At 48.6% G+C, this 16,050-nt stretch overlaps 1 protein-coding gene across 4 annotated transcripts in view; it reads left to right on the top strand.

Annotated features, from left to right (window-relative positions):
- Ppp1r16b (protein phosphatase 1 regulatory subunit 16B) overlaps positions 1-13,869 on the top strand; it is a 101,283-nt gene extending 87,414 nt beyond the window's left edge. For all 4 annotated transcript variants that reach the window (XM_047540735.1, XM_047540737.1, XM_047540736.1 and 1 more), the window contains 5 exons: positions 1,392-1,517; positions 2,233-2,308; positions 3,025-3,154; positions 3,244-3,412; positions 9,168-13,869. In XM_047540735.1, coding sequence (XP_047396691.1) covers positions 1,392-1,517; positions 2,233-2,308; positions 3,025-3,154; positions 3,244-3,412; positions 9,168-9,677 — 1,011 coding nt within the window. In that variant the 3' untranslated portion in view covers positions 9,678-13,869. The remainder of the gene's footprint in view (positions 1-1,391; positions 1,518-2,232; positions 2,309-3,024; positions 3,155-3,243; positions 3,413-9,167) is intronic.
- The last annotated feature ends 2,181 nt before the right edge of the window (positions 13,870-16,050 follow it).

The raw sequence follows: 16,050 nt of genomic DNA, 5'->3' as shown, positions 1-16,050 counted from the left end.
GGGCCAGGCTGGTTGGGCTGGGGAAAGGCAACAGAACCAAGACCTCCTAGACTTGAAGTGGATCTGCTCCTGGTGGATCAGGACTGAGAGCGGGTCCCTGGATGGCAGGCTTGGATCTTCTGTCCACACACTCTGTCTCCAAGATCTTTCTTCACTGCAGTCTCCTGGTGCTCATCTGGAGCAACCCCCTCCTCCAGTGATGTCCCCCTCCCAAGGACTGATGCCATCATTCACCCATTCACCTGTGCCATCTTGCTTTGCACTGTCCATTCCCCGGCCTTAGTGTCTCCTGTCCTACCCCACTGCCTTGCCTCGTTAGCACTCCCTGATTCTGCAGCAACAGCCTCCCCTCTGGGTTCCCTGTCTTCATAAATTAGACACCCCCAATCATCCATTCACTGCTTGGTCCATCCATCATTCCATTCACCCTTCATCTGTCAGTCACCACAGTTTCGAGGGCTTCTTTGATCACATACTTTCTAGACAAAACAATGGAACCTTCTTCCCTCTCTCATTTGCTTGGTTAACTCTACTTCCTGCAACCAAGTGTCAGTGATTTAGGGAAACATCCCTGTCTTCTGCTCCTAGACCCTCAAGCCCACTGAAGCTCAGTACTATGGAGAGTCTGCTTCTGTAGCCTCTAAACTGAAAACAGGGCCATGGACTTGGAATCCCACCCCAACAAAGGCTAAGCACTGTCCTAGGCTTAGGCTCTGTGCTGGTCATGGGCACCCAAGGGGTGCCAGGGTCTCAAACTTAGCAGGCAGGGCTCCATAGTACCAAGCTCTGCTCATGGTCCCTCAGGGATAACTTGGTAGGCCCAGAAGGGTAACTGGGCTTGTCCCACCTGGTTTCAGAGCTCTGATCCCTACTTCACACCCAATTCTATCAGCTGGGTCCCTGCTTGGATATCTACTTAAGAATAGGTTCAGGTAGTGAGATTGAATGCTACTGGTCTCAGGGTGGCCCTCCGAGCTGGACCAGGCACCTATTAGGTCTCAGGTCTTTCTTCCAGGAAGCTTGAGATAATAGTATCTTCTTCACAGGAATGTTGAGAGGTTAAGTGAGATTCTGCATGGCAAGTGCTCAGCACCAAATTTATAAACTCAGCAGATCTTAGCAATGATCAGTATTGTTATTAACAGTATCACTATCCCACTCGTGCCTTATATTCCCAGCCAAGTACTGAGCTGCAGGGCTCAGCACACAGTAGGGAATCATGGAGGAGAACTCACTTCTCTGCTTTCTCCTCTAGATCCGTATTTCAGATTTAATAATCCTCTGCTGATTTTCCCACCTCATTCTATTCCATTCTGCTGGCCTCAAGGACGTTCTGGGATGTCAGTGGGGCCAGCCCCCTAGGGAACGCTCACTTCTTTCCTCTCTTCCAGCTGCACATAGCTGGAGCCCATGGATACCTGCGGGCTGCTGAGCTCCTCCTGGACCATGGAGTGCGTGTGGATGTGAAGGACTGGGATGGCTGGGAGCCCCTGCATGCAGCAGCCTTCTGGGGACAGGTAGTTCACACCCACAGGGATGTGGGGGAGGCCAGCATAAGGTCAACCTGCCATCAACAAGTCCTTGGGCTGGCAGTTGGTTCAAAGAACCCACTTAAGGTGTTGACTACATCAAGTACATGGGATATGAAAAGACTCAGGGAGTTTGCAAAAACATATTGGTTCACTGTATCTTAATGAGATTTTCCCAATTAGAAAATTCCCATCATTTCTGCTTTGCGTATTTTCTCCATTTGTTTCCCAGATAGTATTGCAGCTTACACAGTGCCTCCTTAGACACCTGGCAGCTCTTGAGTCACAGCCAGCTCCTCCTTCTTCTCCCTGTTGGTGTGACCAAGGCATGTGGAGGGGCTTCTAAGCCCATCGTATCTTCCAGGGTTCCCCCGTGGCTCCAGGTTGTAGCATCTTCCCTGAGAATCAACTTTGACCCACCATCTTTTGGGTTACATTCTAAGAGGTCTGGGGCCAGGTGTGGTGATGCATACCTGTACTTCCAGCTATTCAGGAGGCTAAGGCAAGAGGATCATGAGTTCAAGGTCAGCCTGGGAAACATAGCATGACCCTATCTCAAACAAACCAAAAAAACCCCACAAAGCCCTGGTTCAATTTCCAGCATCATCAAGTAAAATAATATAACCAAGACCCTGGGCACTCTCTGGCTTCTAGGCTTTGTGATCCCTGGTCAAGGGAACAAGGGCTTCTTCTTGTGTTTTAGATGCAGATGGCAGAACTACTGGTGTCCCATGGGGCTAGTCTCAGTGCCAGGACATCCATGGATGAGATGCCTATAGGTAAGTCCTGCACAGTGTCTGGCATGCACAGAGGCACTGTGTATTGGTGGGGGAAAGGATAAACGGATGAATTTATGGCTGAATGGTGTGGGATTGGTATGTATGTAAGTAGATGAATGACGACTGCATTAAGGAATGGTAGATTAATGGACAGATGAATGGATGGATGGATGGATGGATGGACGGATGGATGGAGTAGACAGGTAGATGTGCTGATATGTAGGTGGGGGGTGTGTGGATGTATGGATGAGTGGATGGATGGATGGATAGATAAATGGATGGGCAGAGGATGAACCCATGGAGAGATGACCAGGTCAACCAATGGATGGATAGAAGGATCAGGCAGACCGGGGTTGTGCATATTTCTCAGTTTCTTTGCATAACTTTTTGCTTGAGCCACAAGGATGGGGTTACTGCTTGTTTCTCTCAAGAGACTCTCCCAGACACTATCAAAGAGGGGTATGAGTCCCTTTGTCCCAGTTGGGAGCCTTGGGAGTTTGTGTGCGGAACTGGGGTTTCCTATTCTTACCCTCTTCTAAGATGTGGTTCTAGCCCAGGCAACAAGACTGGCCTGGCTTTCTCCCTCCCTGCATGCCCCCAAAAGGTGTTGGGAGCTCTCAGTGGGTTGGGGTGGTGGCTGCCCTGGTCGGGGGTACCCTCCTGGGCCACAGGTCCCTGCCCGCCCCTCCCCCACCACTGATCTCTCTGCCCTCCAGACCTGTGTGAGGAGGAGGAGTTCAAGGTCCTGCTGCTGGAGCTCAAGCACAAGCATGACGTGATCATGAAGTCACAGCTGAGGCACAAGTCGTCCCTGAGCCGGAGGACATCCAGCGCAGGCAGCCGTGGGTGAGTCGGAGCAGGGCAGCCAGGGTCCCCTGCGCGCTCTTACCTGTGGCGCCTGGGCGCAGCCTCCAGCACCCACTCTGTCCCCTCAGGAAGGTAGTACGTCGAGCCAGCCTGTCGGACAGGACCAACCTGTACAGAAAGGAGTACGAGGGGGAGGCCATACTGTGGCAGCAGCGGAGCGCAGCCGAGGATCAGCGCACCGCCACCTACAACGGGGACATCAGGGAGACGAGGACAGACCAAGAGAATAAGGACCCAGTGAGTGACCCCCACCCTGCCCACTGTCAGCCGGTGCCTTGAGAAGACAGAGCCAGGCCTAGTCTTTCTCTTTATCTGAGAACCTTCAGAGGGAGGAAGCTGGCCCACAAGCAGCTGGGTCCCTTCCAGTGGTGGTGGTTCCTGTAGTTAATGTGGTGACCCTCGGTATGTTAGTCAGAGCTGGGAGCTTTGGCATGCAGGAGGGAGACAGTGAGTACCTACCATGTGCCTCCTTGTCCTCCAGCAGATCTGGTTTGGGACTCTGCAGAAGACAGCCATCCCAGGAGCTAAGGGCACTAAAATTTTGTGGGGAAAATACAACCAGATGTTGAGAATGGTGTTTATCAGAATACTTCTGGTTGGAAGAATTTTTGGAAAGATGAGTAGGGCGCTGGCAGGACCTCTAAGAAGCAGCCAGGGGGCCTGGGCTTTGAAGTGCTTCGTTATATTCATTTCCTGTGCTATTGTAACAAATTACAATGGCTCAGGTATTCCTTGACTTTTTTTAGTGTGACTTCAATCTCCGCCTCTGTCTTCACAGGTCTTCTTCCTTATGTGTGTGTCTGAGGTTTTTTTTTCTTCTTCTAAGGACACCATTGGATTAGGGCTCACCCCAATCCAGTATGACCTTGTCTTAATTTAGCTAATTACATCTCAGAAGACCCTATTCCAAATAATCACATTCAGAGGTTGTGGGTGGACATGATCAACCCACTACCAACACCGTCAGTCAGGTCCATGCATGGCAGCTGTCTTACTGGTTGGAGAGGACAAGTTTAGGGCCAGAGCGGAACTGCTGAGCAAGGAGAAGGGAGAAGCTAGCTGTACCAGCTGTGATCTTCCTTTCTGTCAGTGAACAGAGCAAAACATTCCTGGAGGGTATTGCAAAATGATAAGCTGCCTGGCATGCCCATGGATCTCTGTGGGACCTGTTTTCCAGTGTGAATAGAGAGGTCACTCCCAGGCTGTCTCATAGGCATGAGTGAAGGCACCTGCCAAGGGATTGCTGGGCACAGAAAGGGTACATGTGCAAGCTTTGCTCTGCCTGGCCCCAAGCTCAAGAGAAGGGAAGGAAAGAGTTACAGATCAAAAAAATCACATTCACTTGCTTTCCAGCTATGCTTAATATTTTCTTTATGGTTGAGTGTATCTTATGTGTGGTATAGTATTCAAATCTTAAGTGAGTTTTCCAATGATTTTCTTTTTTGTTATCAGTGGACCTTTATTTTATTTACTTATTTATATGTGATGCTGAGAATCAAACCCAGTACCCTACACATGCCAGGCAAGCGCTCTACCACTGAGCTTCAACCTCAGCCCTTTCCAATGTTTTTTTTTTTTTAAAAATGTGTATGCTTAGATGCATCTCTAGAACAATATCACCCTAGAAGGGTCCCATGGTCCCTCTCCTCATCAATCCCTCCCCCTACACCCCTGTTTAACTTTGAGTGCTATAGACTGGTTTTGCTTATGTGTATGAATGAGTGGGTCTTTTGTGTCTGGCTTCTTTTATGTCTGAGATTTCATCCACGTTGTAGCATATAGTACTAGATCCTTCTTCCTCTTTACTCTGGAATACAGTCAGCCTTCCATATTTGTGGGTTCTGCATCTGCGGATGCAACCAACTTGGATTGAAAATATTTTTAGAAAGATTGTGCCCATACTGAACAGGTACAGATGTTTTTCATGTCATTATTCTCTAAACAATGTAGTATGACAGCTATTTATATAGCATATGTATTGCATTAGGTGTTATAAGTAATTTAGAGAAGATGTAAAGTATACAAGAGGATGTATGTAGGTTATAGCAAATGCTACATCATTTTATATGAGGAACATGAGCATCTGAAGACTCTGGTATCCACAGGGGTTTCTGGAGCCTCTGGATACGGAGAGCAACTGTATTACAGTTTACCTAACCATTCTCCTATTGGTGGATATCTTTGGGCTATTATGCCATAAAGCTGTTGTAGACAATCCTGTGAGTGTTTTTGGTATATATGAGCACTATTTTCTACTGGGCATTAACCCAGGAATCCAGTATGGGGTAGGCATGTTTAGTTTAGTACACACTACCCAGCCATTTTCCAAAGTGGTTGTACTTATCTGCTCTCTCATGAGCCATGTGAGAGTGTTTCTTAGTCTTTTTTTTTTTTTTGACACAATACCTTTATTTTATTTATATTTATTTTTATGTGGTGCTGAGGATCGAGCCCAGTGCTTCACATATGCTAGGCAAGTGCTCTGCCACTGAGCCACAACCCCAGCCCCTGTTTCTTGGCATGCTTAGTATCACCAGTGCTTTTAACTTGAGCCACTTCTCTTGGGGTTGCTGTGGCAGCTTATGTTTTAAATTTGTTTTTCCTGTGCTTATTGGCCCTTTGATTATCCTCTTTTGTGAAGCATCTCTCCCACCCTTCCACCTCCTGCTTTTTTCGCTGTGCTATCTTTCTCTAATTGATTTGTAGGAGACTGAGATTCTTAAAAATCCTTGTAGAACCAGCTCCCTGCCCCCATCCTGGCTTTAACCAACCTGTGTTGGTTCCCATCTCACAGGTGCAAGGACTCCCCCACAAGTGCTCATTGATGGAGTCTTATAAATCATTAAGCCTGTGGGGAATAGGGCCAGGTATATAGGAACTAGGAACCACACTTAGGACTGATTCTGTTGTTACTCTCTAGGACTTCTTCATCAAGACTAAAGCCTGTTGGTTTTAGATAAGGCAAACAGATGGGCTCATTTGCCTCTGGGACTGGGTTTTTCAGGTTGGGGAGAAGAGGGGGTGCAGAGAAAGTCTGGCTAGAGCAGGACCACAGTCACCTAGCAACCTACCTCCTGGCAACTCTCAGCATCCAGGGCCGCATTCAAACTGAAGCCTCCATCCCGGAGGAAAGGAGATGACAGGACACGGTTACAGAGGTCAGAGCTCATTCCTTTTCTATCCCTGTCCCTTTCAAGGCTTTAGGCATTAGCATGTGATAGTCTCTGAAGCAGGAATTCTCAAAGTGTGGTCCCTGGACCAGCAGCATCAGCATCATCTGGGAACTTGTGAGAGAAGCAGATGTCCAAGCCCCACCCCAGCCATACTGAATCAGCAGCCTTGGCCTGGGGTCCAGCTGTGCTTAACCAGCCTTCAGGTGTAGATTCTAAGGACATGAGGATTTGAGAGTCACTTATCTGAGGGAGTATTTGCTCAGCCTCCCCCTAACATTAGATTCTTGCCATGGCTCTGACCTGGCTTTGCTTCTCTCTTTGGCAGAGCTAACTCCCTGGTCCTGGGCGCAACTGTGATAGGCTTTTCAATCCGTGGTTTAACTGTGCAATAAAAATCACCTGGGGAGATATTTTTCTTTCTTAAAAACAAACAAACAAACAACTGATGTCCAAGGCATGGTCCAGACTTATGAAACCCAAATCTCTGGGGTGGGGACTCAGGCATTTTATGTACAAGTTTCTTTTTAAAATTAATACCTTTTTTTTTTTTGAGAAAATTTGAGCTTGCAGGAAAATTAGTGGAGAGTATAGACAGTCCGTATAGACCCCTTCTTCATGATCCTGAGATTCCCCTTTTATTAACATCTTGCACTAATGTAGTACATATGTATTGTGAATGAGTCAATGTTGGTACGCTAACCCAGTTCACAGGAGGTTCAATCCGGGTTATTGCTGTGGGTTTTGACAAATGCAGTGTCAACACGCATCCACCATATATCATGCAGAGCACTTTCAGTGCCCCCCAAATCCCTTATACCACACCTGTTCATCTTCCTCAAACCCTGGCAACCTCTGATCTTTTACTATCTACACAGTTTTGCCTTTTCCAGAATGTCCCATGGTTAGAATCATATAATATGTAGCCTTTTCAAATTGGCATTATTATATACATTTGTTACTTGGTATCCATGGGGACTTGGTTCCAGGGCACCTTCACTGATACCCAAATCAGTGGATGTTCAAGTCCTTTATATAAAATGCATGTAACCCATGCAGTCTTCCTATTACTTATAGAATAAGATTTGTAATACCTAATACAGTGTAAATGCTATGTAAATTGTTGTTATGCTGTGTTTGTCTAGGGAATAATCATAAGAAAAAAGTCTGTACGTGTTCAATACAGACCGAATTTGTTTTGTGTGGATATTTTTGACCCAAGGTTGACAGAATCTGCAGATGCAGAACCTACAGATACAAAAGGCTGACTGTAAATGTATTTTTGATTCTCCAGATGATTCCAATGTATATCCAAAACACAGTGTCTTAGATCCTTGCTATTCAAAGCATCAGCAGTAAGGCGTTAGAAATGCTGAGTTTCAGGCCCCAAACCAGACCTATTGAATCAGAGTATGTATTTTAACAAGATCCTCAGGTGACTCATTTGCACATGAAGGTTTGGGAAACACTGGCTTAAACCATCAAAATCTGTGTGTGTGTGTCCCCTTCATCCCCCTATGATATGGTATGGTCTGCCTGCTTGGTTCAGAAGGAGCCATGAGAGAGAGAGAGAGAGAGAGAGAGAGAGAGAGAGAGAGAGAGAGAGAGAGAGAATAAACACACTACGGAAAGTGTCTCTCCCAATGTTACATTTTAACCTTATTTTATGTTTCCTGGAGATCTTTCCATGCCAACATGTGGAGACTTCCTCCATTCTTTTTACCAGCTGTAGAACATTGCAATATAAGGACTGGTCACACTTTCTTGCTTGCCGAGAGATGACGTGCCGGTCTTTATGTGCCCGTGAGGGAGCTTGTCTGTGAAACAAGTCCTAGGAACAGTCTTGCTGGTGTGCAGCATAGATCCTTTTTTTTTTTTTTTTTTTTTAAATATTTTTTGAGCATGTGTGAGATCCTGGGTTCGATTCTCAGTACTTCAAAACAAAAACAAAAAGATAAAACAGAAAAAGGATACTTAGGTCTTTTAAAAGCTGTTGATATATGTGGAAAATGAGCCCCTTTTTGTCATATATGTTTCCAGTTTTTTCCTGTGTCTCTTCACTCTGTGGGGTGTGCTTTCCATCCTTGCCACTGTCACATGTATGTCCCTGTTGGTGTCTAGTTTCTGGGCAGCGGCTGCTTTTCAAGCTCTTGTTATGCAAGGACCATACGGGATTCCTAGATGAGAATCTCCTTCATGTGAAGTGCAGCTTTGCAGAGAACAGAGAGGAAAGATTACAAGTAATTGACAAATCCAACTGAAATTAACTTACACAAAAAATGGAATTTATTGGCTCATGTAACTGAGAAAGTCTGAGCTTAGCTGGATCTAAGGGCTCAAAGCACAACATGAAAATGCAGTCTCTTTCTCTCTCTCTCTTCCCTAATGGCGGCTTCCCTCACAAGCAGAGAAAGCACCTTTGACATGGTGTCTCTACAGCCTCCAGTTCACATCATTCTTGCCTTCTGCAGTTCCTACAGAAACTTCTTCTTCCCAGTTGTTCAAGTAAAAGTCCTGGGGTAGAGTTTCACGGAATCACTTTCAGTCAAGGGCTCGTTCCTGGACCAATCAGTCCCTGGAATAAAACATGTGCACTAGCCAGGCCTGGGGTCATGCTCCAGCCCTTGGAGAAAAGTTGGGGTTGGTCAGCTCTACCAGGACCTATAGACAGGTGATGTCCTAGAGGAACACAGAGGCCCTATTATCCAGGGAGAGAACAGATGGAGGATGCGTCAGAATGTCCATGCTCTCAGCAAAGATGCAGGTGGGTTGTGGGTGTAGCCCCTCTAGCCAGCTGGTGATGCTGTTCTTCTCACCCTCAGAACCCCAGGCTGGAGAAGCCTGTGCTGCTCTCAGAATTTTCTACCAAGATCTCCCGGGGTGAACTGGATGGGCCTGTGGAGAATGGCCTCCGGGCCCCGGTCAGCGCCTACCAGTATGCACTGTCCAACGGGGATGTCTGGAAGATGCACGAGGTGCCTGACTACAGCATGGCCTACAGCAGCCCCAGCGTGGCCGACGCTGCCCCACCCTGGAGCAGCTACAAGGAGCAGAGCCCCCAGACGCTTCTGGAGCTGAAGCGCCAGCGGGCTGCCGCCAAGCTGCTCAGCCACCCCTTCCTGAGCACCCACCTGGGCAGCAGCATGGCCAGGACCGGGGAGAGCAGCAATGAAGGCAAGGCCCCCTTGATCGGAGGCAGAACTTCACCCTACAGCAGCAACGGCACCTCGGTGTATTACACGGTCACCAGTGGAGATCCCCCGCTCTTGAAGTTCAAGGCCCCCATGGAGGAGATGGAGGAGAAGGTCCACGGCTGCTGTCGCATCTCCTAGTCCCAGTGTGCCGGAGGAGAGCAATGCCGCGGGGCCAGGCCCCTGGGATCCGGGCCAGCCCCACTGCCCTGACTGCGGAGGCCTCAGAGGGCAGCCTGGGAGAGGTGGGCTCGGCTTTCCAGAGGAATGCTGCCCCCAGCCCTCAGCCGGCTGCCCTCCGCATCCCCGCTCCCCTCACTTCTGCTTCCTGCTGCATCGTCTGCCATCTGAAACGCAGTGGCCCTGACTCACTCTGCCGTCAGATTTGGGGAGGGCGGGCTTGGGATCTTAGTTCTGTTCTTGATAAAGGCTTCTGGGGACCAGTCTTCACACACACACACACACACACACACACACACACACACCACACCACACACTCATGAACTGTCAATTCACACGTTCAGGAATGACCTGGGCTCATGGAGAGCAGGAGGGGCTGAGCATTTGTGGGCCATTCCCAAAAGGATTGAAGTGAAGACAGTCTTGGCACAACTGCCGTGGTGGCTTAAATGGGAGGAACCTGCTAAGCTGAGGCCCACAGTCCTGCCCAGGGTCATACCAGGGTCCTGGGCCACCATCCACACCCGGCAGGGACAGGAAGTCCTCTCTGTGTCCAGGGGGAGCCAGGAACCTCCATGGGTTAGACGTGGAGGACACAGACCTACTCCTGCAGCCTCACTGAGAGCTGCCCTCCTGTCCATCTCAGGACACAGGAGCTGCGTGACCACCCAGGGGCTAAGTGGAAAACCAGGCCATTCTACTCCAGTTTTGCTCTTGGTAGACGTATGAAGGGGTGGGCTGGGGAGGGATGCAGCAAAGTCAGTGTTTCCAACTACATTGGATGAAAACATTATTTTAGGCTGTAACACTCCAGGTTTCTCCCATGATGGTGTCAAGATCAGGTTTACCCATTGGTGTTGGAAAGACGAGGCGAAGCGAGGAGTTTTGTTGGGAGGCCTTTTCCGGGGAGAGAAGTGAGTTAATTTCTGAGAACATTTCCGGTTGGCAGTGACAGAACCTAGCATCCTAGCCTGTCTTTGTAAGGGATTTGGGTCATTCTGGTCCAGCGCATCTCTGCCAGCCCTCCTTAGACTGAGCCATCAGAGTGAGCTTTTGGGCCCCTTGCACCCCACTCCTTCTGCCTTACACATCAGTCAGGTATGCAGAGTGAATGCTCAGGACCCCAGGCCCAGCTTTGTCTTTTCTGGAATGCTCAGTGAGAGGAGTTTGCCAGTTGGCTCTTGTGAGTTCCTGCCTGACCCCAGGGCTCCCAGCCTACTCCTACCGGGTGGCAGTACCTCAAGGCTACAAATCCAAGGTGCCCGTGGCCAACATCCTGTACTGCTTTCAGGAGAGCAGAGATAGGACTGGAGGTGGACTTCTCCCTGGCCCTACAATGTCATAGCCCCAGTCTTCCTGCTGCCGGGGAGGAGGGCTCCTGCCATCTCACCATCACATTCTCTCATGACCCCCTTTGAAAGTGTTGCCCATGAGTCAGGCTCCACCCGCAGGCTTTGCCAAATCCTATTGGTGTAACTGACAAGCTGCAGGTTTGTTTCCTGCCCTGTGCGCCTTTATTCATCCTAAAACTACCTCCTTAGAGCTCTGAAGGAGCCCTCTTGGTCCAGATTCTGATGTGGGGAACAGATCAGGGTTCCCTTTAACCTCCTTCTTTCTGAGCCTATGAGAATTCTCCCTGGGTCAGGGGACTGGGGCTGGAGGAGCCCCCCTCGTGCCACAGCCTAGTAATGGGGTCCCCTCTTTGTCATTTTCAGTCCTGTCTGTGGCTCCCATGGCTTCTCTTTCCCAGAGAGGAAGCAGGACCACAAGGGATCTGGTTGATGCTTTACCAGGAGCAGAGCAGCTGGGCCAGAGAGTAGCCCTGGTGGCTGCTGGAAGCAGATGGGGGTCTCCCAGCACCAGGTCTCCCCGTCCCAACTCCTGAACAGATGTAATCTAGGGCGGAGATGCAGCACTGGAGACCGAAGATAGGTGTACATGACACCTCTCACATCTCTGGGGTCTGGGAGTAGGGTCTCCATCAACTCAGCATATGGCAAAAGCAGGGGAATATCCAAAAACCACGCTTTGGGCTCTACTAACACTGAAATGCCTCTGTGGCTGACGTGGCCTATAAGGTGGATCGGGCTGAGGGTAGCCGCCCTCCCCAGGAGACAGCTGTGCAGGTGTTCTGATCTTCCTGAGCAGGGGCCAGAGACTACTGTCCACATTGAACCCTCCCGGCCATTCCCTCCTTCCTTCTCTCCTTCTTCTGGGTCATTCCTCTCTACCCAGAAGGCTGGGAATCCCAGCTGATTCCCCCATAGGAGCTGTCCTCAGAGAGAAGTGACAGGAGCTGTCCTCAGAGAGAAGTGACTCCTGGGCTTTAGCTCTTGTTTTCCATCAGGGATAAATGTTCCCTGTTAGGACTTCAAGTCCCTGGAGAGCTCTCCCTGTAGGTCTCCTGAATGTTGAGGGATGAGTTGGAGAACAGCTTCCAGGATCATCAGTTCATTCATTCACGAAACTTCCTGAGTAGCTGAAACATACCAGGCACTATGGCAGGTTCTGCAGAAGAAGGAGGAACAAAGATGGAGTAAGGAGAGCCCTTCCTGGTTTTCATCATTTGAGGACCACAGGCATCAGTAGCCCTACCTGGTTCACCTGAGCAGAGGGACTGCATCCCAACCCACTGTCCCCAGGCTGTTCAGCTTCTGGAATCCTTAAGAGTGTGAATCCTTTTAACTGGGAAATACCTTCATGGCCACCCCTGGATAACATTTGCCACTGAGTGAAGATGCTGAATCTAGGGTCCCAGGCAGGCACCATCCCAAGTCCGTCAGGAACCTTCAGAGTTAGCTGCCTTTGGGCCAGCATCCCTGGGGGGCGGGGGGAGGGATTGTATAATAGCAGTCTGAGGTCATTGTCTAGAAGAATAAGGAGTCTGCAGTTTTGCTGTCAAATGCATCTCTGGTCCTTAAAGTCGTTGCATCTTGCTTATCTATCATTCCCCTACTCCACCAGTGGACACTGGGAGGGAAGCAGCCACTACTTTAACATCAAGCCTTTCCCATGACTCAGCTTCTCTCCCTGGCGGGTGTGGATCAAGGAGCTGGGAGAAACTTGGCACGGTCCACCCGATGCCCAGCTCCTGCTGAGACCCAGGTCTGGTGGCAATTCCTGGCAGATTGATGGAGGCTATTTCCAAAGCAGGTGCCGCCTGGCTTGCTGTGAGCTCTGGCTCTTGCTCCCACCTTATGCACCAAACAATTGGAAATTGTTAGTGGTTATCACCAGATTGTGAGTTTCCGGTCAGTAGCTCAGGGAACCTGAATGAACCCTAGGCCCAGGTCTACTGAAGACTTCAGGATATAATTACATCAACTATACAGCTCTACACTGTTTGATCAGTTTTAGAAAGCTTCGAAAAGTAGACAAAGATGTGGCCCCTGTCCGGGCCCACCACAAATTTGCTGACTTTGTAATAACATGCGACTCTTGGTTCTTGGTGTCAGACACTGATTCTGAGCTCTCTCTCCCACCTGCTCTCCCAGAGCAGGATGCTGGGGTAGTTTCCAGAAGGGCACTCCTTCCAAGATGCCCAGAAGGACTGTGTGTAACTCCTGCTATTTGTAGCCTGGGGTTAGCCTCCCCTCCTCAAGGGCACACAAGACCAAAGGGTCACATGGTCAGTGGACAACTCCGCAGGAGTGACTCCCTTTGCCAGAAGCTATGGTCCTCTCTAGTTTGGTTAGAGGGCCTGCTTCCAGTGGGCATTGCAAGTGCCACTGTGCGGGGCCTGGCTCTGCACACCCAGGAAAAGTCTGCAGACCCCCAGCCCTCCGCAATAATTCACCAGACCAGAAGCCACTGATGTACAGAGAACACTTAAGAAAAATGTATTTTATGTGAAAAAAAGTTAAAACTCTGTATACTGTATCAGCAGCTTTGTGTAAAAAATGGCAATCAAGAGAGTCTAATATATTTAAAACTTTTTTTAAAAAAAATCCTCATGGATCTTTGATATTGTATTGAAGTAACTTCCTGGTAACTCCTCGCCATGTGGCAGTGGCGGGCCTCATGTCCAAGACTGGGTTCAACCACATCCTGAAGGGGGCACATGCCCCTGGAGTTGCTTCCAGCTGCCAAGGCCTGTAACGGAATTCGCTGTTAAGAGTTTTTAATTAAGATTATTAAATTCCTTTTAATAACATCTGCTAGTGTGACTGTGGTTATTGCTGTGGACTTACTTGGATTAGATTGACTTGAATTTGCAAAGTAGTGCAAGAATGGAGGGTAGGTGAGGCTGATGGTCCCAGGAGGTCCCTGAGTTCTGGGGACTCAGATGCACAGCTGTTATCTTTCTAGATTTGGGGATGATGAAAACTAATGAATTCAAGAAAACACAGTGTCTTAGTATTTTTTATTGCTGTGACTAAATGACTATCACAACTGTAGAAATGGAAGAGTTTATTTGAGGGCTCACAATTTCAGAGGTTTTACTCCATAGAACGCGGGCTCCATTCCTTGGGGTTCAAGGTGAGGCAGAACATTGTGGCAGAAGAGTGTGCAGAGGGAAACAGCTCATATCGCCAGGAAGCAGAGAGAGAGAGAGAGTGTGTGTCCACATCCCAAAGCCATGCTCCCAATTCCCCCCTCTTCCAGCCACACCCTCCCACTTCAGTTACCACTCAGTTTAATTCCATCAGGATTTAATCCAGTGATTAGATTAGGGCTATGACCCAATCATTTCTCCTCCAACCTTCTTGCATTGTCTCACACGTGAGCCTTTGAGGGACACCTCACATCCAAACCATAACAAACAGGTGTTTGGAAATGAACTTCATTCTGTCATATATTCCTTTTGAAATTATATGAGGCCCTATTGTAGCATATATTTATTCCCAACATTTTCAAAACCTTGCCTGTGGACATATTTTACCAGTAACACAGGTTCCCCCTCCTCTGTTCCATTCTTGCCCTGTCCCTTCCCCCACCCATTCCAGTCCTTCTCATTTAGGTTACAGTGGGGAAGTACAGTACCATATAGTACTTCACCTTATTACAGCAACACAGTGGGTAAAGCCCTGGTTTTATCCTCTCCCCTCCCCCATCAGCAAGAGAGGCATAAGCAAGCTATGTGTTTGCATAGCCCCACGCTATGTCCTTGTCCTTCACCCTTGTCCTTGTCACATATAGAATTTGTTGGTGTCTTGAAAGAGAATGGAAAGGGTGCTCTCTTGTGGCCTTCTGGATGCTGGGTCCCAGAGCAGGGACACAAGGCCCTAGAGTTGGGCTTGAATAACTTCATAAACAGACTGGGGATGGGGAGAGGATGGGGAGAGAGGGAGGGAGGGATGTCTTAGCAGTAGAGTGCATCAACTATTTTAAAAGGTGGTATCCACTCACATGGATGAAGTGCTTTACAGTTGCACATATGCTCTCTGCCCGTTTTCACAAAGAAGACCCACTCTGCAAATCAACTGTTGGATTTAGCACTGTGGGGCTCATGATGACCTGACAAGAGGTTTTGGTAGAGCCATGGGGCATTAGCTTGATTAGAAAGTTCAAGAGAGAACTGGAGGGGAACTGGAGAGTCAGTGTAGACCACTTATTTGAGGTTGTAGACTGTGAAAGTGAGCAGAGAAATGGGGGGTGGGTAGCGCTAGAGGAATGTAGGGGTAAGAGAGGTTTTTTTCAAGATAAGCTATACTTCAGCATGCTGCATGCTGTTAGGAATGAATTAATAAAGAAGAGAAAGTAGCTAGATGTGGTGGCTCATGTCTGTAATCTCGGTGGCTTGGGAGTCTAAGGCAGGAGGATTGCAAGTTCAAAGCCAGCCTCAGCAACGCAATGAGACCCTTTCTCTAAACAAAATACAAAAAAAGGGTTGGGGACATGGCTCAGTGGTTGAGTGCCCCTGGCTTTAATCCCCTGCACAGGAAAAAAAAAAAACTGGGGGGGGGGGGATGGGGAGTGATGATCCAGGAAAGAGAGGAGAATTATTGCTGGAGAGATAGGGGTTAGTAGGAGAGGGACTGGAAGTTAGTGTCCTGGCAGAAAGGTTGGTGTTGGATAGGCAGAGGCACAGATCACCCATGGAAACAGAAGGCCTGTGTGGGCAGAGTTGCCCTCAGGGAAGTGGTGTGGTGGGGACGGTGGGTTCATGCGGAGTCCTCTTCTGACTACTTCTATTTTCTCAGTGAAATAGGAAACACGTTCACTGAGAATAAGGAGAAAGGAAAAGGTAGAGTGAATGAGTGCAATGTAAGCTGGCAGGCAATCTTAAGAACACACTTAAGATCATTCATTTGGAGCACAACCAGTCAATGAGTAAGGTTGCATTATCTTTCACCAGACCTATATGGCTGGTGAAAAGTAGGTGGAAAATAGG

The sequence above is a fragment of the Sciurus carolinensis genome, chromosome 2, assembly GCF_902686445.1.
Source record: "Sciurus carolinensis chromosome 2, mSciCar1.2, whole genome shotgun sequence".
Classification (NCBI taxonomy): domain Eukaryota; kingdom Metazoa; phylum Chordata; class Mammalia; order Rodentia; family Sciuridae; genus Sciurus; species Sciurus carolinensis.
Note: the sequence above shows the minus strand (reverse complement) of the source record. Positions and strands in the feature narration are given on the sequence as shown.